Source organism: Aplidium turbinatum, chromosome 9, assembly GCF_918807975.1.
Source record: "Aplidium turbinatum chromosome 9, kaAplTurb1.1, whole genome shotgun sequence".
NCBI lineage: Eukaryota > Metazoa > Chordata > Ascidiacea > Aplousobranchia > Polyclinidae > Aplidium > Aplidium turbinatum.
In genome coordinates, this window is record NC_137480.1 from 14356974 (window position 1) to 14379323 (window position 22350).

Consider the following 22350-nt stretch of genomic DNA (forward strand, 5'->3'; position numbering starts at 1 on the left):
AAGAAAAAAAATACCTTCTTCTTCTTCGGACACATATGGAGCTCAGGGCATATGGTCAAAGGAGCTACATCGTTAGCAAGGAGATCCATAATAGCTGGAGCGTTTATTTTGATGAAGTCATCACACTCGTCTCTCAGTTGGCCAGTGACAAGATGACAAATTTTTTCAAGAGCGTTTTCAACTTCTTTCTGTGAAATTACATCATAAAAATGTAAAAAGTACAACAAAGCATGAAGCGTGTGCATTCACCGTAATTTTGCATAAGATTATGATATAACCTGTGTTCAATCGAACGCTTTGTCAAGAGTGAATGGTATCTGATGGACAAAACGTCAAAATAAATGCATCTTGTCACACAGAGCATGTTGCAGAGATGTCCGGAGTCAAATTTTCTGGACTCCTACTCCACTCCGACTCCAAAGTCTGTGACTCAGAATTCACTCCTGCTCAAAAATCTTGCAAATATAGGCTTCAAACTCTACTTCGACTCCAAACGCAAATCGTAAATTACAATTCAGATTTTTTTAAATAATAATACCTTCCCTATTCCTTGTCAGAAAAAAAAGCATATTTTTAAATGAAAAAAATTACTGCCTGGGAAATAAAACAATAAAAATACACAAAAAGTGTACTAAGTAGGCTATAGCGGAAGTATTTGTACGCTGGAAGTACTAACTGGCAAAAACATCAGACTACGACTCCACTTCAACTTCGGGTCCTAAACACTCCAAAACCTCGGCTACTGCACACCTGTGACATGTTGTGATGGGATCAGAAATACATGCTTTTAAATACGGTGGTTTTACTATTGTTCGTTCATTTGATCTAAAATTAAACCAGCTGTTGCATATTACATATGTAAAAAAAAAAAACGAAAAAAAATTGGACTGAGTCGCGTTGCAACTACAAGAGTTGATTACCTCGTAACGATGTTCAATTGTTCATTGTCATGCAACATTGATAACGATGTTTTGCTTTGAAACGCAACGCGCTTACCTGCGTGGGCTTGTCGCTTAATTTTTGATCCAATTCCCCAGCAATCGCTTCGCAGATTGAACACAAACTCATGCCCTTCACTTTCTTCTGCAACATAAGAAATGACAAACCGGGTTGTTCAAAAGATTGATTTTCCAATGTAGAAGAGAACAATCAGTGCACAAGTTGACTGCGCACAAAGACTCTTGGAATAACATTCGTGTCAAAACATGTATTTAAAACTAAACGAATTTAGAATCAAGCGCAAACCAGCCCAGGACATACCTGTGGGCAAAGTCCAAGAATACCACATACTTCCCTCGGGGGTACGAGATCGACGAGCAGCTTGAGAATTGGATCACCATACTTTGCAATGAACTGGTCACAGCGTTCTTTGTATGCAGTTGGTAAAAGAGCGCACACCTTGTCGAGTGCACGTTCAATTTCCGCCTGTAATAATATGAGTCTTGCGATAAAATTTAAAATGAAAGCCTACCGACATCTACGAATCGCACATAGATGTCTTTGATTCAGATATATCTCTCCACACAGAATCTAGTGAAGTTGTAAACGACAAAATACCAACGCGAGAAATATTCTTCTCATAAATATTAGTACATTGCAATTAAAACAATTGCTGTTTTTTAGAAAAAGTACTTGAGTTGTCCGAAAGCTTTAAGCGCCAAGTCTCCAGTTTGACGCTTACTGAGACAGATCAACTTTAGGGCAAGAAAACTTGAAACAAGCTTGAGGCGACCTAACACTTGTGAAATTTCGCCTAACAACTTGGCATCAACAGATAATCACGTTACACTTGTAGTGAGTGACGTTTCGCTCGCTTCGTCCGGTTCCTCCCTGGTAGATACTTTCCATAGGAGCCCTGAGGTATCGGGAGTTTCCATGAATGTCAGACAGAGCTTGGAGGGTTTCAAGAAAAAGACGGCCATTCTTGCTTTTACACTCGACTGCTCCAAGCATAGTTGGTTGGAAGTTTCATGGCCAGCGTGGAAGTTGCAACGACATATAGTAAAAAAAATGCAATATGCTCGTTGTAAAAGGTAGTGCTCCTAGTACTCACCAGCCTTCAATTAAGCAGGCTGATGGCGCTTTAAGAGAGAAACGTATTTTTTATAGACACAATTACTCTGGTAAGCCAATGCTGCTTTAGTGGCAATGTACCTAAAGCAGACACTTTGCCTGGCTTAGATCCTAAAGAACAAGAAAGTTTTATTAGATCACAAGCATTTGAGCTCAAATACCTCAGTTGAGTTCTCTTTCAATAGCCCTTCAAGTTCGCTGCAGACCAATTCGCATATCGTACAAGAAATGGAGGACACCTGAGTGAGAAAAAAAAACTGCTGTTAACAACGTTTAATCTAAGATATCGGAATGGCGTAAATCTGTATGTTCCACGAGTTCTAAGCAACTATAATCAAAGTTCTTTTGTTCTTATTGTAACGCAAAGCTTTTTTCCAGCATAGTCTACAGCAGTTGCTACGTAAAACGTATTTTGGTGGTAAAAGAAAAATTAAGCTGTGGGAGAAATTGAAGTTTACTTAGACAGTCTGCTGAAATAAAAGCGCGGCAAATGTTCGCCATATCTCTTAGGTAAAAAAATAATATTAATCTTACTTTCGGCACTTGCTGTTTGGATCGACACAGACCAATTGTCGAGCAAAGGATTTCAGGTCTGACGCCATTGACCAACGCATTGATCATTTTCTTACTGTAATTGTCAATCAAGGCTTTGCAATCATTTGCAAGATAAGATGGAAGGATGGAACAGACCTTGTCGAGAGCGTGGGCGATGTCCTTCTACAGCGATGAAATAAAAGAGAACTTTATTGTTTGTTCACGTGACAAGACTGGACACTTCAGCAGGTTATAAATAACAGTTTTACTCGCTTAGTTTTCTCGGTTTGCTGGTCACGTTGAAAAATTTGGAGTTTACTTTGTTCGTTGCAAAAGTTTCAGATTTCTGATGACGGCTAAAGATAAGCCAAAAACGCTCGCCTGCTCAAATTTTTGTAAGTATGTGTAACATATTATTGCAATGCTCAATCCTGTTGTGTTGTTTTGCCTTGCTTGCCTTTCCTCAAAACACCGAAACACCGGAATTATACATGCGATAAACACAGTTGGCTACATTACAAGACCAGGCTGAACGAACGAGGATCGGTGTCACTAAGATTCTGTTTGTTTCTAACACAGCACAAGGTCTCGCCCTATGGAATTACAACATCTCAGAACGGACACCAAACATGGATAAGAAGATTGATGAGAATTCACAATATAAAAAGTAAGTTGCTCCAGGAAAATTACAAATAGAATTTATCTTTTTTTATTTCTTTTCACTCAGAAAGCATTAAACACATGCATACGTCACTACACTAGACAACCATCTCTCTAACGTTCTCACTTCCGTGCTATTCTTCGTCAGAAGATGATCAAGTTCTTCGCCAATGACAACGCACAAGTCGCACGCGGTTGTGGGCTGTGGAGCATAAACGTAACGTCGTCAAATGTCATATTAACGTTGTAAAACAAACACCGAAAGCAAAAGCACTTACATCCAAGGATATCGTCTTGGCAGGACAAACACCAAAAGCCGCACAAAGCTCACGAGGGGAAGTCCCATTGATGAGAGCCTGTATGATGATTCCGACGTAGTTGTCAACTGTATCCGTGCATTTCTTCTCGTAGGATCCGGGGAGGAAGGAGCACACGAGATCAAGATCATTGACAACCTCTTTCTGGAAGAATTGAGAAGTTCGCATTATTAAAGAAGTTTCATCTAAAACAGCAATCATCACAAAGTTTCACTGACGGATTCGATGTTTACCCAGACAGCAAAATCCGTCTGCAGACGTTGAATCAATATAAGAATGACGAATTCTGCTGTCTGGGTATTCGCTCTCGTTGGCCATGGAAAGTTTTTATGGAAAATTCACCAAACCAAACGCTTTGTGTCAATAACAAACCACCATACCTTGGTCAGGTTGTACGTTTTCAAAAGAGTTTCCAGCTCTTTGAACCCGAACGTGCATAATGTGCACCCGACGTCATCCTTGGAAGAACATACAACGATTAACGAACGGTATTATCATCTGACATATATTGTTGCACTAAATGCAATTGTAGACCGCTGACACGTTTTACAGACCAAATACACATTATCTCAAGCTGATGATGTCGCTCAACAAGCGCTGAACCAAACAAAAGGAATAAAAATCCGTTGTTGTGGCGAACCATTGTAAGCTGACGCAATTCAAACGTGATTAACATAATTGTTAACTGGTTACTAAACTTTGCTGCGAAAGGTGACATCGACAGAGCAAAAGACGTTTCATTAATGCAAACTGGAAATGTGTCGTACCTGCTTCGGTTTCTGCCGCAAATGCTCGTGGATTACATTGGTAAACATGCGCATGATGGCAGGCTGAAAGAAAAAAACAGATTTCATGAAACGAAACTCGTATCACATAAACCACCATCTCAGCCACCAAACTAATCAAAAAGCAGCAGAACTATTCAAGCATTGGCAGCACAATAGATTCCGTTTTAAAAGGTCTGGTGGCCGACTTTGTACGATGGCTATCCCTCGTCTTCGAGGATGATGAAAATAGTATGGCGGCCGACTTTGTACATTGTGTGTTTGATTAAAAAACTGTGCTTTAATCGAGAGACCTTTTTACTGCAATGTACCTCTTGCCGAATGTCTGAAGATCAACTGACATAAGCGTTTTACTGATCCGACTTCAGGCGTACATAGTGCGGCCTATCTCTTCTTATTTAGTAGTTTACGCCTTACACGGGGCACCTACTGGGTGCATCAGCCTCCCACTTTTCATGGTGAGTGAAGAAGTTCAGCAGTGCGGACACTTACTAATGTATTGAATTGACTTCACAAATTAAATATATCTTACGTGGACAGAACGCGATTGGGCTGAGCAAAAGTGGTAGTCCGCACACACTCGCTTCGGTGTTTCCCCATGTTTCAAGCTTTGGACGATATTTTGAATCGCATCCTTGCAGTCTTGTGCGAACACCGATGGTAGAACCACGCACATTGCATCAAGCTTGCCGACAATCACATCCTTTAATGAACAACCGTGCTTTAGTTCAAAATAACAACAACTGAAATTTACAACTGGTTGATGGAACAATACAACACTTCACTCTGTCAACTCGGCGATCGGTTCTACGTCGGTAGATGAAAGCCTCTCCCAAGCATCCGAAATTGCCAAGATTAAGCCTTTAAAGAGGATTTCTCAGTCCCAGGATAGATTTCCACATCTACACGCACTTTATCAACACAAGACTTCATCCCGGACAGCAAAATTCGACATTTTTACATTGATTCAACGTCTACAGAACCAATAAATGACGGATTTTGCTGCCTGGGATCACTACAAAACAAGCTGCTCACCATGCTGACATTTGTCTGCACCATGACGTCCACCTCCTTCACCAACATCGTGCACAGTTCGCATGGCGCAACCTCCTGGATAGGGAGATCAAATCACAAGTTAGCATATGCTTTTCTATGTTGAAAATAACACGCTTAACGATTATGCTGTATCGTTTGGAATCGATAAGCGCAGCAACAAACAACACAATCAAATCGGACGAACTATTTGATGGAAAAATCTCTTGTAGCAATGCAGATCATGAGGCAACGGTTTGGCATGCACACTGCAATTGACACTTTCTCCTTTGTATAAAGAAGTAGATGAAAAGGGAAGAAAACCAATCTTGTTCTTCATATGGATAACAGTTTTTGATAACAAGTGCAGCGCGGTGAGAAACGTATGATCACGTATTGAAATATCAAGCATACCTTTCGAGGAGCACGGGGATCAGCAGCACAGAGAAAAAGTCGCGAGCAGATGACACCAGATTCAGTTTCGTCGATTAGAAGGTCGATGACATCTTTGCCATACTTGTCAACGAAATAGGTGCAGTCGTGACTTACTTCTTTGGGTAAAATGCTGCAAACCTTGTCCAACGCCTTCTGAATCGCGACCTGCAAGAATACGATTCCAAAGGCACCATTGACATAACTAATACTATACAACAATTTTAAGCATTTCTGCAAGCAGACTTCGACTGCTTTAAGTTAGCCCATGTTTCTGAGCGACCAGGCGTTACTTTTCATAGAACTCCCAGCACACGTGTTAAACTTTTAACTCTTGTTCACATTAGATTTATTGAGAGTTGTTTCTGAGTTATATTCATATAATACTTCCACATAAGTCAACTTTTTTTGCTGACATGGCAAGTAATGATTTTCACCAAATGACAATAAAGAGTTTTACATAAAAAAGGAATTTTCCAGGTATTGTGGGATCGTAAATACAAGAAAAACTATCAGATAAAAAAAAGGTGACGCTAAATGTTAAGAAGAGCAATTATCATAACACTTGATGTAAGGAGCCGGACAATCCAATGCCTCACCTCAGTTCTATTTCCTTCGAGTAGCTTGTCCAGTTCGTGGATTACGAGCCGGCACAGCACGCACGTCACGGGGCCTTTGACCTGAAAGTAAAACGACTTCACTTTGTCAAGAGAGCACGACAATGGCTAGAATGTGGCTTTGTTGAAGAGTGTACACTACACACTAGCTACAAAATGATGGCTTGGCTAAAAACCTGGCAAAGAAAAGAAAATATAAGTAGGGGGTGGGTGTTAATCGGCCTTTTTTTCAAATTCAAAATATAATTTTCAGGGTAAGAAGGGGGGGGGATGGATGTAAATTTCAAAAAAAATAATATCATAGTTCTTAAAATTTTTGTTGTATCCTAAAATCAGGGCTAGGGTCAAAATTATTCTCCCTCTCTTAATATAAGCGCAATGTTTTCTCGGCAGCATGGCCGATTGTTGAGGCGAAGCAGCAATTGCTCGGTAGCGTTGCCTTTGATAATGATCAACTGCAAAGCTGTAGTCGATTAGCTGAACACATATTTCAATCAGTGTTTATCTATTAGAAATTAAGGGCTTTATCATAGTTCGCAATTGCAACCATTTCTAACTGAAAAATTGAAAAAACTCAACATGTAAAAGTTTGATGATGCCAAACTAAGACAGGAGTCATAAAGTCAAGTGCAGAGTGGTACAACTATAAGTTGTAATAATAATAGTTCACGTTCACAATGCACATACACAATAACACATGGTTTAATCTGTCAAATCATACGACCACAAGCAATCACATAATCAAAGTAAAGATTTCCAGCAAGAATTACCTTTTTAGATGCCTTAGAAAAACCACCGACAGATCCTTTCTTCTGCATTTGAACTGGCTTCGACTGAGGTGCATCGGAAAGAAGAAGCTTTCTACCACTTATGTCGCCACAGAGATCCACTTTCGTGCAGATGATGGACACTTCCTGCACACAACAGGGCGTATGAAGGAACGCAGATGCTAGGTTGTGATAAATTAAGCAGGGAAAGTCAATTCAATTTTTATCTGGACAAGGTTGATAAAATGATAATTTGTCCATTGACTTGTGTCTTCTTACATTCCTCACGCTCTTTAGACGCTAACACAGCGAAATTCTATGACAACGAACAGCTTTTATTCTAGCTTGTTGCTGTCGTGATTTCAAACAGTTACACTACTCTGTCATAGCTACTCTGCAAGAAAACATTCACGCTATATCTTAACATGCAGAGCTGTTCACAAAATCTCGATGAAAAACAACATGACAATCTTATAATGTGAGATTTTGACCTGCTGACTTGCAGTTGAATCTCTAGACGCTTGTGTATGCATTTGCTAATACCTGACAAGGAAAGGGGTGAGCAACTGCACACAAATTCTGAAATTACTTGTGTGTGTGTCTGTGTTAGCAAACGAGTAACGGGCCACTTTCCAACATTGCTGATATAAAATTGTACTTTATTTAGTAGGCCAACGTAAGAGGAATCTACTGTAAACTTGGTACAGCGAGTTATAAAGCAAATGATATCGAGACTGCCGTACATGATTACTTAAAATACAAAAAGTAATTGCAACCACATCCAGTGTGCTGGTTAGCGTCTACACCTTCTTGCCTGACAGTCCTTGCTTTGCTTTCCTGGTCTATCTGCTTTCTAAACAAATGAAAGTCTCACTTTAGCAAGTCTTCAACAGTCTCATTTTTAGCACAAGGAGTCAACTCATTCGACTTCAATTGCCTAACGCTGGCCATCTTTGGAAAGTTGTAGGAATATTAAATTGAACCGAAGTTCGAATAAAGTTAATTATTTAAATCAAGGGTCTTAAACACGCGGCCCGCGGGCCGCATGCGACCGCGAGAACGTTTTAGGCGGCCCACGATGGATTTTTAAACTTTTAAATTATGAACAATTAAAATTAACTTTTATTTACTTAGCAAGATAAAATTCACTTTAAAATCTGAAAATGCCCATCAAACTTCACCCGACTTTTAAGCGCTAGCCTATTGTTGCGCAACTTTATTGCGTACGAGAAAGCCATATTATTACATCACAATCACATTGCCTATAAGGTAACAATAGCAATCTTGGTAGCCTATTTGCGGCAGTCAGTGCAGAACTTCGTTTTTTTTCGCGCATTTTCAAGGTGGGTTGCAAGATTGTTGCTTTCGAGGCCCAGGTCGTTCCGTTTGCATTTTTTTTTTTCGTTTTTAAAGTGGTTTTCTATCTCTTTGTTCTTACTACTATTTCTTCTATTGCGATCTTACGTTGTTGATGCGTTCTTACTACCCTTTTTTATTGCGTTCTTACTATGTTATTTTGTTATTGAACAGTGATGTAGGCTACTGTTTTATCAGCATCGACAAAGCTCGGGAACAAATAAGTGACAAGGCGAGAAGAGCAAAATAAACATAGCCAGGTCAAAGACTTCAAAAAACCGGCCTGCCACACCCACGGTGGCTATAAGTGACGTGTTTTGGAGTGGCAATGCACTCGGGGAGGAGGTCCACCAGCTTAGGTTGGGGAGTCGAGGTAGGCCTACCTGTGGAAGGAGAGTGTGGTCAAAAACTTTGTAACACCCGTCCGCAAAATTAAGAAAATCGAAACAGGCCAGAAAGACAAGCTTAAAGTGCAACTGCACGATGACTTTGACCGCACTTTATCTGAAAGAGCATGTTTCAATCTATAAATACCAACCTCGCCCTTACATTTTAAGGCTATATTTACCTCAATAAAAATTATCAAAACTATGGTTTTCCACGCGCTTGTATTTTTGGCCACGTTTCTGCAATGGCGGATTGCATTGCGCAACACGCGGATTATGACGTCAGTTGGAGTCAGATCGAAGCGACGACAATCGGTTTTGCAAGTCTTTTAGTTGTGTTTGTCCTAGAGGAAGGAGGTTTTTTTCGCTGCTTCGATCTTGCTGCACGTGCTTTTTATGTGAAGGCAGGTAGTATAGGCTCTTTGCAATCTCGAATTTGAAAAAAATAAGCCAGGTCTGTTGACTTATCCATTGAAATTGTTGGTTAAGGGACAGACCAAAGCTGTCATAGGCCCATGCGAGGTAAGGTACGGTACGTCTTAACCAATGTTATGTGACATTGTTGTAAGCTTCAAGTCTTTCGTTCAAATATGGAGAAGTTCTGGGCAAATCCAACAGAGTCGTGCTGCCATGCTGCATTGTCTCTTTTATCCGCAGAAAGTATCCCAGCGACGATGGAGACTATGCTGGGTTCCGAAGACCAGTGTTAACATTTTAGTCTTATTAAAACCAAATCTGGTTTATTTGCAACCGTTTGGTTTATTTTTTTTCGATTTGGTGTGTTTTTTTGGTTTGTTTTCGATTTGTGTGTCGTAATGCGATTTGTCATCAGTATTGTATGTTGGTTTATTCTTTTAGTTTATTTCTGCTTCAATTTGGCTTATTCTGGTCTTTTTTGTTTAGCTTCATGTGTCGTAATGCGATTTGTCATTAGTATTGTTATCATCAGCCAGTCATGCCACTGCTGGCAGATGGCCTGCACATAATATGTTTCCACACCATTCTGTCTTTTGCTGTTCTCATCCAGGTGATGCCAATCTTTTCTTCTATGTCATCTCGTCATCTCCTTTTTGGCTTCCCTCTAGTTCTTCTTGCATATCTTGGTGTCCATTCTGGGGTTATCTTGGCCCATTTGTTGTCTGTCATTCTTGCTACATGTCCCGCCCATTGCCACTTTAGGTTTGTTGCTGCTTCTATGACATCTTTGATACAAGTTTTGTTTCTGATGACTTCATTTCTAATCTTGTCTTTTCTATTTATGTTTAATATTATTCTTTCCATGTTCCTTTGCGCTGCTGCCAGTTTTCTTGTTTGTTGTTTTGTGAGTGACCATGTTTCTGCTCCGTATGTTAATGTTGGCAATATTACTGTGTCCATGATTTTTCGTTTTAGGCTAATTGGAATTTTCTTGCTCTTTAAAAAAGTGCTATATTGACCAAATCTTCTCCAGCCTGATGTTATCCTTTGGGTGATTTCAGTTTCGATGTCGTTTCCTGGTGCTATCATTTTCCCTAGATATTTGTATTGATCAACCTCCTCTATCGTTTCTCCATCTATCAAAATACCCATCCTTGGTTGTTTCCCTGCAATCTCGTTACACTTATCGTTACATTAGTATTGTATGTTGGTTTATTTTTTAGTTTATTTCTGCTTCAATTTGGTTTATTCCGTTTTTTTTTAGCTTCATCTAGATTATTTTTAAAGAACCTAGATGTGAACACTGCCGAAGACAGTCCCAATGAATGCTAAAGCGTTATCGCATGATAATCGACTGTACTATGTCCTACAATACAAAATGTTTTCGATATAAAGTTTGGCTGTTGTAATCTACGAAACTAGCCTTCGCCGATGGGCTTCGCAAACCACTCCTGGCACACAGGCATGAACAATTAAATTTGTATAATGCTGGCTGAAAGATGCGTCTTCCTTATGGATGGATGCCTTATAAATTTGCGCATTCACTAGCAACTAAGCCTATCTCGGCTAGTTTGGTCTCCACTAAGTTCGACTCCAACTGACGTCATATCGCTAGGTGGCGTGGACGAGTTTGCCACTTCCAGGTAGCGTGAGAGAGAAGCGCTAGAGAGCGTGGGAAAAGGGTCGGTTTCTCGGCTGTGGGCCTCAATAGTAAGGAAGTGAGTTGTTCAACAGATACCGGATGTCTTGGCAATAGATTCTAGCCAATGTTAATTCGATCGTGCAGTTGCACTTTGACTTTCCGCAATGCAAAAAGGTATTGCGGCCCTCGGGTTAATTTACAAGTATTCATTTGGCCCTCAGAGCAATTTGAGTTTGAGATCCTTGATTTAAATATTCATCTATTCAATGCAGAATGAGACTGTTGACTAGGCATCTGATAATAAAGTATTTTTGTGTTCTTCAGATGACAGGAGGCAGGCTATCACAAGATGTTGTGTTAACCTCGTCTACAGTTAGCAGAAAAACGCAAGAAAACATTTTACACATTTCATTCATTGATTGAATGTTGAAGAAAACGTTTAACAAGAGAAAAACTTTCTAAAGAAATAAGTGTTAATGATAATTCAAACATGGATATTTCAAGATAACAAAGTCGGCCAAATTCGATAATTAGTGCAATTTACTGAAAATGCTTTCGCCACTGTAAGTAGGCTTCGTCGAGATCTGGAGCAGCACAAGCAAATGGCTGGCGGAAAATTTTGAAAACTTAAGCGGTAAAATCAACTAAAAACACGGTTCAGATTATTTCTAAAAAAAATTCAACAATTTATTGCAAAACTGCCTGTATGAACGAGAAGTCTTTCAGTAACTAACGCATTTTCACATAAAGCTCGAACTTACAGTTTTCTTCACGTATTCAAGAAGATTCAGTATCAATTGCTTTGCCACATCGTCGCACTGCAAAGGAACAAAATGTCAGTTAGAAAAACAATTGCCAGAAAAATTGTTCGATTAGGAGCAAATATTTCAGAGTTTGCAGCATCACTTCGACCCTAGCTAGGAAGCAGATTCTTAAACACAAGACTTGCTTGCTGTTTGAACCATTCAAAATTTTATAACAGCGACTAAGAATCTTCTCTCAGTTGTGAAATATAAACTGTGGAAATTAAACACGGCTCAATATTCATAGTTTTGCTTTTTCTTAGTCACCCGGTTCAATGACAACTAAGCGTCGGACAAAACAATTCAATATGTTTTTTTCACTGTGATCCATAAAGAAAAAAAAAAGGTTTCACACACAGGTTAGGTTAAAGGTTACAACTGTAAAAGGTCAAAAGGTTATAAGGTTAAAGGCATAAAGTATAAAAAAGGTATAAAGGTTACAAAGGTTAAAAGTCAAAGAAGTTACACACAACACACAAAACCTTGCTAAGCGTGACAGATAGGAAGCGTAAGTTCACTGTTTGCAAACAGCGTTGCTTTACCGCCACCCGTCCTTAGAAGGGGTCAACTGTTTCCAACCAACTGATCGCACAACAGAGAAATGATAAAACTTTAAGGGTAACGTGAAAATTATGTATCCAAAGACTCTTTACAATTTAAAAAAATTAATACAACAGTTGTTGAGATATCTTAACTTGTTTTTCTTTGCTTTAATCAGTGTTTATACCAAGATTAAAATGTTGTATTTCAAATGTTTTGTTTATGGAAGAACAACTACTTAGTGAACGCATATAAAATGCACAGAAAGCTTCATAGGAATAGTCCAAAACTCAATGCGTGGTGAAATGATCAAAATCGACAAAATTGGTCCATTCTTCTTCAACAAAAAGCAGTTAGGCTACTGCATCCTCACACTGGGTCTGCATGTTGATCATTCCTCGACCAAACATTTCGAGACCGATGGATTGGAAAAGATGATCTAATCCCATGGTCACCACGGTAACCAGATATTACAATCTTGAAGTTCTTTCTGCGATTCTCTTTACATCGTGCATCGAACAAACAAACAGGTCATTACTGACTGGACACAAAGAATTGTTTGTCATTGCCACCACAGTTGAGACTATTTTACAGCGATCCTGGCAAAAAGTTGAGTACTGTTTTGATGTGCTTTGTGCAACTCATAGCGCCCATGTAGAGGCGGTACTTTTTTTTTGTGTACCATGCCTGTTCCAGGCTTCAGCGTTCATGCATAGTTCTTTCCATCCATCCCGGTGTTTGACTTAATTAAAAATTGTTTTGGATGTAACGTGAAAATGATCCTTGAGGTTATTGAGGAAAGTGAAACGCTGTTTTCCACGAGCTTGTTTTCCTTTGATCTTTTCACAAAAAGCTCAAAGGCGCATCAAAAGAGTTAAAAAAAACTATAACACTGATTAAAACAAAAAATGCAGCCAAGATTTCTCATCTTCTGTCTTCATGGTGCACTTTTTATGTTATAGGGAAGATACTTTGTGGGCATTCTCTATGACAAACAAACTAAGTTATAACATCTTCACCTTAGCACGGAGAAAAGATGGCAGTTGATTGCAGTGGGCAAGAGCTGCTTTGTCAAGTAGATTGTCCTGGAACATAAATGTACAGATGCACACAGGATACGAATACCAGTAACAACATGAAAAAAGTTGGCCATTTTCAGTTGTCCAAAATATTATTTGAAATCGCAAATATGAAATAAAGGTCGTCAGAATTAAACGCATTGTTTTTTGTGAAAGTTAAAACTATAAAAATGACAAAATGAGTTGTTAAATAAGTTGTAAAAATAACATGTCAAAATACACTTCATTAAAAGATATGTTGATCAAAAAATCGTTGCAAAATAGACGCACAAGAATGCTTACCAAAAACACTACTTATATATTAACAAGAAACATCAGTTTTACAATTTTACACCTAGCTGGAAAAACGTGTCTTTTACGCTGATTCAACATCTTCAGGATGTAGTAAATCAGCATCCAAAACGACTGTGCACTTATTTCATGTCATTGCTGCTAAAATAAGATGGCTAACTTACCACGAAGGTCTCATTGTGGACGAGAGTGACTTGCCAGTCTTGAGCGAAATTAATGCAGTCTTGGCAAACGTCACCACCCTTGGCAGGCTGCAAAGATACAAGCATTTCATAAGCTGCATTTTATCTTGGTGAGACCAAGCGATAGCGCCCTTAGAAGACGCTGTCAATGTCTATGCAATCAACCTACGTGATGTACAGTAAAAAGTCTATGATTCATCCGACTCAACTTTCTCCAACTCAACCATGTTTGGTGCGGTGTACTGGCCACTGGGTTGTTGCATTAAGCCATTTAATATTTTACTTCTCCTTAAGTGAACTCACAAACTGCACTTACTTTGACCGGTGGCGACTTGCACATCAATATCGTAGTACAGAGAACACCCACATCCTGAAAAAACATTCAATTACAATCAATGTTGAAACAGCAAAAAATACAACGCAAGAAAACACAACTTTGTGTGAATAACTGAGTCAAAGGTTGAGATGTCGACAAAATAAATGATGACGATACCGACTTTTAAAACTGTTTCCACTGCGTCATAAAATGATGTTTATTGCACGAACCTTAACAAAGTCAATAGACATATCAATAAGCTGGTAAACGTTCTTATACAGCAATCGCTGCAAATGCATATGTTCGTGTTATCTGTGCCGGTCTTAGAGTATTCAGGGCCCTGTGCGGAATATGCTTTGCGGGCCCCAATGACAATGATCCAATTTAGAAGTGTAGCTAGGTATTTTGAAAGAGGAGGGGGTGGCGGCGGCATGATCGCCGAAGGCAACACCCAGCGATGGGGGGTCTAGGGGGCCTGCCCCAGAAAAATTTGAAAAATTGCTTTGAATTTGGGGCATTCTGAGAGAATGTTCAACAAAAATTTGGGTATGAATATTACTGTAAAATGGTGCTGTCCGGTGGCATAGCAAAAGGATAAGATCATGATTTCTTTGGCATTTTTCGGAAATAAAGCTATGTGTCTATGTTGAATCTGGATGCAACCCATTTCGTCCCTTGAAAAATTCGTACCCGGATTTCGTACCCTGAAATTGTTTAACAAAATCAAATTTCGACCTATTTTGTCCCCTGAAAAGATCGAGGGAATTTTGAAATGTTTGCGGCAACTCCGATCGGCGACTTCGGCTATGTCGTTTTTTTTTCTTTTCAGGGTACGAAATGTTCAGGGGACGAAATAGGTTACACTCGCTGAGTCTCTATATTTTCTTGTTGCTAATTCCTTTGTTGAATTCACTTGTTGAATTTTTCCATTGGAAATGACAAAACTACTGCATTTTCTGAGTAAATTGCGGGCCCCCTAATTTGCGAGCCCTGTGCGATCGCACGGTTTGCACACCCCAAAGACCGGCACTGGTATTATACATTTACAGAGAAGCTAGCAATCGGGAAGCTTAGAGCAAATCAGAAATCGTTAATTTGTACAATTTATTAGGTCGATTATGGACATTAGTGCGATTTCACAAAGTAGCGATTTTATAATAATTAGTTATATAATTACCTATTTTAATACCAATTGATAAATTAACAAGTTGATAATAAAACAGCGTATTAAACAATACATGTGCTTAAACAGTTAAGAAATTTGATGCAGAAGAGATGGTGATTCAGTAATGGTCAGGGTTAAAAAAAACCCGTTTTGTTTTAAAAAAACCCCAACCTGCCCAGGTTTTTTTATTTAGAAAAGATGCAAAAAAGGAAGATTCATGCTTATTTTACCTTAAAACTACTTTTTACCGATGAAGTGCCTCTCACTCACAGTACATGCTGGCATAACTCAATAAAATAATGCGCTAGGGCTGTTGTTGCTTGAATGTTGCATCATCCATTAATTTTGGTGTACTTTGATTTTTGTGTACTGTACAAAGTGTACAGAAACATCCACTGCGTTTTCAGTTTATTCTTGGAAATTTACTTCACAATCACATCCTTAACTTAAGTGCTAATTTGAAGTTTGTTTTAAGTGCCTTGTAGTGTTTTTGCTCATTTTTTCGATTTTCTAGTAAAAAACTGCACGAATATGATGCTCTGGGTTTTTTATGTTTTTTTTTACGTGGGTTTTTAAAAAAAAACCACCCGTTTTTTTTTGGGTCGGGTAAAATACCGACAACCCTGGTAATGGTACGCACAGACCCATAAAATAGTGCACATGTTTGACTGGTGTGGCTACATGTTTGACTGGTTGAGAATATGAAAAAGATGTATCCTCGAAATGAGAAAACTTCCTGCCAAACTTTATTCCGAGCCGTTTCATACAGGATCTAAGTGGGATCTAAGTCTCTGACGGTTGCCGAGATTGAAGCTTGAAGTTTCAAATTAACTCAAAAGAATAGAGAGTCCTTGAAGTGCACTGACCAACTTCAAACGCCGAGAGTTAAAGTATGACCTTGCCGGATGTGGACGCCATTGTGTGAGGGCACTAACAACTTTCAAAAGTAATTGGCCAGAGTTGCTATTTTTTCTTTAATGATTGAGATATTGTCCTCACAAATCACTGTCAATCAAATCTTCTCAGATGCAGGGGCGTTGACAGGGGGGTCTAGGTGGTAATTTTGGACCCTGGCCGGGTATATTTAAGGGAGCCGGATTTAAAAGATTCCCCGCAATTTCAAACATTATCAAGATCTTAACATCACCAGATCTAAAGGAATTGCCATCAGAGGTTAAAACACCCACTTCAGCCGTCAGATGGTAACGTACCGGGCTGCAACTTTTGAAAAGGTATCATTATAAAATCCCTTCAACTTTGTTTGGTAATTATAGAAGAAAAAAGAGCAACAGCAGTGGTGGGAATCAAACCCACGTCATTGTAATGATAGGCCTACCACCGCCCTAACCCAATGCGCCAAGCAAGCCGATGGCGAACCAATGACTAAACTGAGCTAGTATATTCGTTTTCCTTTGTTGCTCAAAGGGGATTTTTTATGGTACCTTTTACAAAGTTGCTACCGGGCTCCCTTCTGGGTACCGGGCCCACTTCAGCTCTCTGGTGGTAAAATAGCCACTTCAGCCACCAAACAGTAAAATAAGAGTTTAGTCCAGTATAGTGATTTCCTTAACCACGAATATTTAGTGAAATAACAAGAAACACGAACTTCAAAATAAACAGGCTAATGTTTGTTTAAACTCAAAAACTGAAATGGCAAAGGAAAGAAGATTGCTATACCTATTTCTGCACTAAAAATTAGACCTTTCAGATTGCAGCAATCAGCAAATGTTTGACCTAGGGCCAAAAACCTTTTCCAAATCAAATTGAAAACTTTCAGATTGTCTGCATTAACTTTGCGGTAAATTTTCTTCTGGTGAGCCTAGAATGACTAGTGAAACATCAATGAAAACGGGAAGTAATACTCTAGCGCCATGTGACAAATAAAAGTTCAAATAAGCAACCGCTAGATAGAGATAGTAAGTTTTGCGGTTCGGGAAATTTGAAGATTGCGCAAGATTTGTTAAACGACCATGCTTAACGACATCAATAAAAGTTTGTACACAACCTTTATATTCATAACATTGTCGATGAAGGGGGCCCGAAAATAAATTGGTATCGGGCCCCAGAAATCCTGTCAACGGCCCTGCTCAGATATCATTAGTATTTTTTGTAAATATTGATCTTCATCGAATGTAATCAATTGCCAATTCATGTAAAACCTCTGGAATTAAAACATAGAAATCCTTCCACACAACACGAAACTTACAATACTTCAATGTAGGCTCTTGGAAAATATTGCATGACTTCGCTACTGCCGAAAAACTTTCAATAAAATATCATCGATATTTGCAAGAACTTGGTGAAATATACTTTTAGTCAGTACATAGTGTACGACATGGTCCAATCGTGTGTCATAATTTCTACATGCTACAAGAGCAAACTGGTGTAAACCGGTACATAGCCCAACATCGGCCACAAAACAGTCAGTGGCGTTGCCAGAAAAAAATTTGGGGGGCCAAATATTTGATGGATCGAAGAGAACGACAAAGTATTTGATTAAAGACATCGCCATTTGATGTGCAGTGGTGTATCCTGGTGGGTTGAGCAAAGGAAGCAATAAAAGTGTTGGGGGTTAGTGCGTGCCGAAGGCACGCGTATTCTAGGGGGGTCCGGGGGCATGCCCCCTCGGAAAATTTTTGCAAAATTACCCTCAAATAATGGATTATAGCGCTTTCTGGAAACACATTTAGGGTAATATTTGTATGAAATTTATTAGCAGATAAACAGCTATTAACTTATTAAACGTAGCTCTTGCACACGAACGGGCAAAAACTGTGGCTAAAATTAAAGAACACCAAAAACTCAGCTACACAAAAACCCAACAGAGTAAGCGATTCTGAAATTACTTCCACAGATTAGTTAAAAGAAGCGTAAATCGCGTAAGTTTGCGCGATTTACGATTTGCAAAATTTATTGGTGTCTTTCTGTGTGTCTAAAACAAGTCCTGGGGGGTGTTAATAGCCAGATGTCTAGGAAAACGATATAAATTTCTACGAATATATTTTCAACAAAGGGCTTAACTTCGGAATCCAAACTTTGAAAATTTGGGGGAGGGGGATGGCCCCTTTCGACCCCCTGGCTACGCCTATGAAAACAGTTAGCTGCTTTTATCAATTCTGCACTTACAGCCACTTCGAATTGAGGAAGAAAGGACGTCACAGCGGGGGGTATCTGCTTGCGACACTGCAAGGCAAATAAACAGCAAAGTTAAAAGTTTAGTTTCCATACGGGTTCACACCATGCGATCGTGTCGTAAAATTTTATGTTTGACTGTGCAAAATGTCAATAAAGTTAAAAGGATCGCATTTGTGTTAGCTCAGAAGTATGCCACAAAAGTACACAAAAATTCATGCTAATGAATTGATTTCAGCGCGGAAACGGAATCGCTCGCTCAACGATTCAATCCAAGGGTATGTAAGTAAATATTGAGCAGAACCACAACCTATAAGTACAAAGTCAGGTTTTGACCACATAAGTGCTAAGAGAATAAACCTATATTTTTTCTAAAACCGTAGGCAAAAAAATTGATCTATGATATCATAGCACAGCTGATGAAACCAGCAAAACAACATAAACAACACACAACGCATTCACCAGAAAACATATGGTCATGTAATACATTGGCGTGCCGCAACTAATACAGTAGAACAAGCACAACAACTCGTAGGTCGCTGGGTTAGGGAAGTGCATTTGCAAACCATTCAATGAAATATGAAACTTAAAACTTTCCAATAGGTCTCTTCGAACAAGCGGCTATGCTGTAATTATCTTCAACAATGCATCAGTAACTATTTACAAGACAATGATTGAATTGTCACATTGCCTTCTGGCTCAGTGAGCAATACATCTGAAATGACGGATTTTGCCAGCTGGACATGAAATGGAACGTCACATGACGATACGAATCTTACCACGTCAGCATCCTTTTTGAATTTGCCAAACAATGAAATCATAGAAAGTTAACAACAAAAAACAGCCATGTTCACAAGATCGATATAACGAGAAGTGGTTTTGTATTGCACAGATCAGAAATGCGGTAGGCAACTACTAGGAAATGCAAAATGCAAGTAGGCAACATTTTCATTCAAAATCCATTCCCTAATTACTGACTGCTCACCGTTAAGCAGGAACAAAGCTCAGTTCAATTTTTTGTAGTTTTGGTGTGATCTTATTCTGTGCATGATGATGGCAATGAAACACTTCATTCAATCATAATGTTCAGTAAAATAGAAAGTTTTCAAGCGAGTTCTGAATTCGTTTAAATTTTCACCTTCCTTTGTGCGAATAGATAAATAATACCGGCAAACATGAATAACTGAGATACTGCGGTTTCCATATTGTGTCATCAAAAGAAGGCTGTGTGAAGCCAACTAATGTTATATAACCTACCTAACATACTTAGACGACAGAACATGGAAAACTTGATATACAAAAAAACAAACTTTTGAAAGGTGTAAATTTTACAGGATATCAAACCAACTTCTAATGATTTAGGGACATTCTATCCACTTGGCTAGTATGGCGAGCGTAGATCCGTGGTACAAGTTAAATAGCTACCGAGAAGATATATCGGAGGACTACTGTGATAGTGACAAACGGTTTACAAGTTGAAAATTGAATTATGATTTTTCAACGGAATTGATCACAAAACCCAACAGAAGCTTGTAGGTTTACTCACCAATCCTGATAAGATAAATCCAAGTTGATCGCATTGCTTTTCCAACAAAGTTGTAAGATCACTCTAAAAATCAAGTTTGTCATGCATTGCAACGTTAGTAACATTTGGATTTATACAACACCTCACTCATCGCGGACATACATTGCTCCCGGGGGTTCACAATAGAGAACATTGAACGTGTCTCTACATTGAACGGTATCAATGATGGCAAATTTCATTCACCTCTATTGATTAGATTTACCTTTTGTCTGAAAAAGGTACACAGACTGACTGTGAATAAAATTAAAAAACTATCCCTCAAACAAGACTGTCATTGTTTATTATAACAACGATGAACCATAGGCATACGAAGCCGAGTAACGTGATCAAGTTTAACATCTTCAAGTTTATTACATCATATAGAAACACAAAACTACGCAAAAAATTAAGTATCGAACGTTTTCGACATCACAAGATGTCCTCTTCAGGAATTATACATATAACTTAACTACATCTGAATAAAATACAATGGTTAACTAAATCTATAAACAGGAAAAGACAAAAACTGCACAGTACTTCTGACTATAGCTCAAACTCAACGATAGGCTCCACGAGAATCAAAGGTAATTGCATCAAAAGGTGTTAAACAGATCACATGATATGGTAGAAAGGAAAGGTGTATTTAAAAATGTATTTTAAAATTAGTTTTTTTGCACCTTGCCTTTCTACCATATCATGTGATCTGTTTAACACCTTTTGATGCAGTTACCTTTGATTCTCGTGGAGCCTATCGTTGAGTTTGAGCTACTCAGAAGTACTGTGCAGTTTTTGTCTTTTCCTGTTTATAGATTTAGTTAACCATTGTATTTTATTCAGATGTAGTTAGGTTATATGTATATTATTCCTGAAGAGGACATCTTGTGATGTCGAAAACGTTCGATACTTAATTTGTTGCGTAGTTTTGTGTTTCTATATGTAATAAACTTGAAGATGTTAAACTTGATCACGTTACGGGGCTTCGTACGCCTATGGTTCAACAAGACAAACTCTCTACCGAAGCTCTAACAACGATGAAGTAAGGAACAAAATGGTTGGAATTTTGGTCTCTTAACTTTTGATTCCTTGATAATCAGTTGCCGAACAACAACTGTTAAAAACTTGAAACAAAATAATGAACAAACAACTCAAAAGTGAATGAGCAACCAGCTCATGTTAGTGCAACGAGAACAAAGTATGTGAGCGACATCAAAGACTTTCAGACGGTATGGTTTTGCCTTGACATGCATTGCATTTATTTTCTATCCAAAACCATCCAGTTTAAAAGCAAAGCAGAACAAGGGTTCCAGCGCTTGTTTTAGTTTAGCGATCCCTACAAAGAGAGAAATAAAAATCATACTAGTTTTCTTACGACGAAGCTTTTGTTGTTTCTTGCAAGCCCTTGCAGGTCGGTCAGAAGTGCTGTGCAGTCTTGGCAGTAGTCTCCATTGGCTGTCATTGATTTCTAAAAAGAAAAAAAGTTAGACTGGGGACTGAAAAAAAGCCAACGCCAAATGTATTGAGAGTCTCATAAAGTTGAACACTTGATGGTCTCAGTTGCATGTACGCTGCAACTTGTAATGACGTAGACAAAACAAGCGACATACAACAATCGATGATCGGTAAAAATATCCCTCGTAAAATTCCCCTTGGTAAAAAGACCACCTTCTTGTGGACAAACAAATAGGTTTCGAAGAATTTTCTGCTGCCGTTGCAAAATAGCTGGTTTAGTCCTTTGAATCCATGCCGTGAAAACTGAGGTATTTCAAACTACTCACTTACCATTAAATTGAGCGTAGTCATGCGCACTAATCCAAATAATCACTTTCCGTGTTTTACGACAAAACCAAAACCACAAAAATGTTTGCCTCTGTCTTGCAACTTTATTAACGTGTTTTAGTACATGAACTTTAAATGCCATAAACAAAACGTGACGTAAATACAATATGAGGTAATCTTAAGCAAAAAGTAATTTTCAGAGTAAGGGGTGAATGAAAATTCAAAACAATAATATCAGAGTTCCTAAAATATATGTTGTATCCTAAAATAAGGGCTAGGATTAAAATTATTCTCCCTCTCTTAACATAAGCGCAATGTTTTCTCGGCAGCATGGCCGATTGCTGAGGCGAAGCAGCAATTCCTCGGTAACGTTGCCTTTGATAATGATCAACTGCAAAGCTGTAGTCGATTAGCTGAACACATATTTCAATCAGTGTTTATCTATTAGAAATTAAGGGCTTTATCATAGTTCGCAATTGCAACC

At 38.7% G+C, this 22350-nt stretch overlaps 1 protein-coding gene across 3 annotated transcripts in view; it reads right to left on the minus strand.

Annotated features, from left to right (window-relative positions):
• LOC145777140 (uncharacterized) overlaps window positions 1-22350 on the minus strand; it is a 45329-nt gene that overhangs the window by 6700 nt on the left and 16279 nt on the right. For 2 of the 3 annotated variants that reach the window (XM_082588441.1, XM_082588439.1), the window contains exons 23-43: window positions 21460-21552; window positions 20073-20135; window positions 18521-18577; window positions 14230-14283; window positions 13896-13982; window positions 13381-13446; window positions 11780-11836; window positions 7221-7364; window positions 6433-6513; window positions 5816-6001; window positions 5405-5479; window positions 4902-5072; window positions 4352-4414; window positions 3965-4042; window positions 3546-3728; window positions 3395-3469; window positions 2608-2790; window positions 2235-2312; window positions 1261-1425; window positions 997-1083; window positions 15-188 (exon numbers count right to left, since the gene is read on the minus strand). In XM_082588441.1, coding sequence (XP_082444567.1) covers window positions 15-188; window positions 997-1083; window positions 1261-1425; window positions 2235-2312; window positions 2608-2790; window positions 3395-3469; window positions 3546-3728; window positions 3965-4042; window positions 4352-4414; window positions 4902-5072; window positions 5405-5479; window positions 5816-6001; window positions 6433-6513; window positions 7221-7364; window positions 11780-11836; window positions 13381-13446; window positions 13896-13982; window positions 14230-14283; window positions 18521-18577; window positions 20073-20135; window positions 21460-21552 — 2220 coding nt within the window. The remainder of the gene's footprint in view (window positions 1-14; window positions 189-996; window positions 1084-1260; window positions 1426-2234; window positions 2313-2607; window positions 2791-3394; window positions 3470-3545; window positions 3729-3964; window positions 4043-4351; window positions 4415-4901; window positions 5073-5404; window positions 5480-5815; window positions 6002-6432; window positions 6514-7220; window positions 7365-11779; window positions 11837-13380; window positions 13447-13895; window positions 13983-14229; window positions 14284-18520; window positions 18578-20072; window positions 20136-21459; window positions 21553-22350) is intronic. The other variant, XM_082588440.1, reaches the window with a different exon arrangement.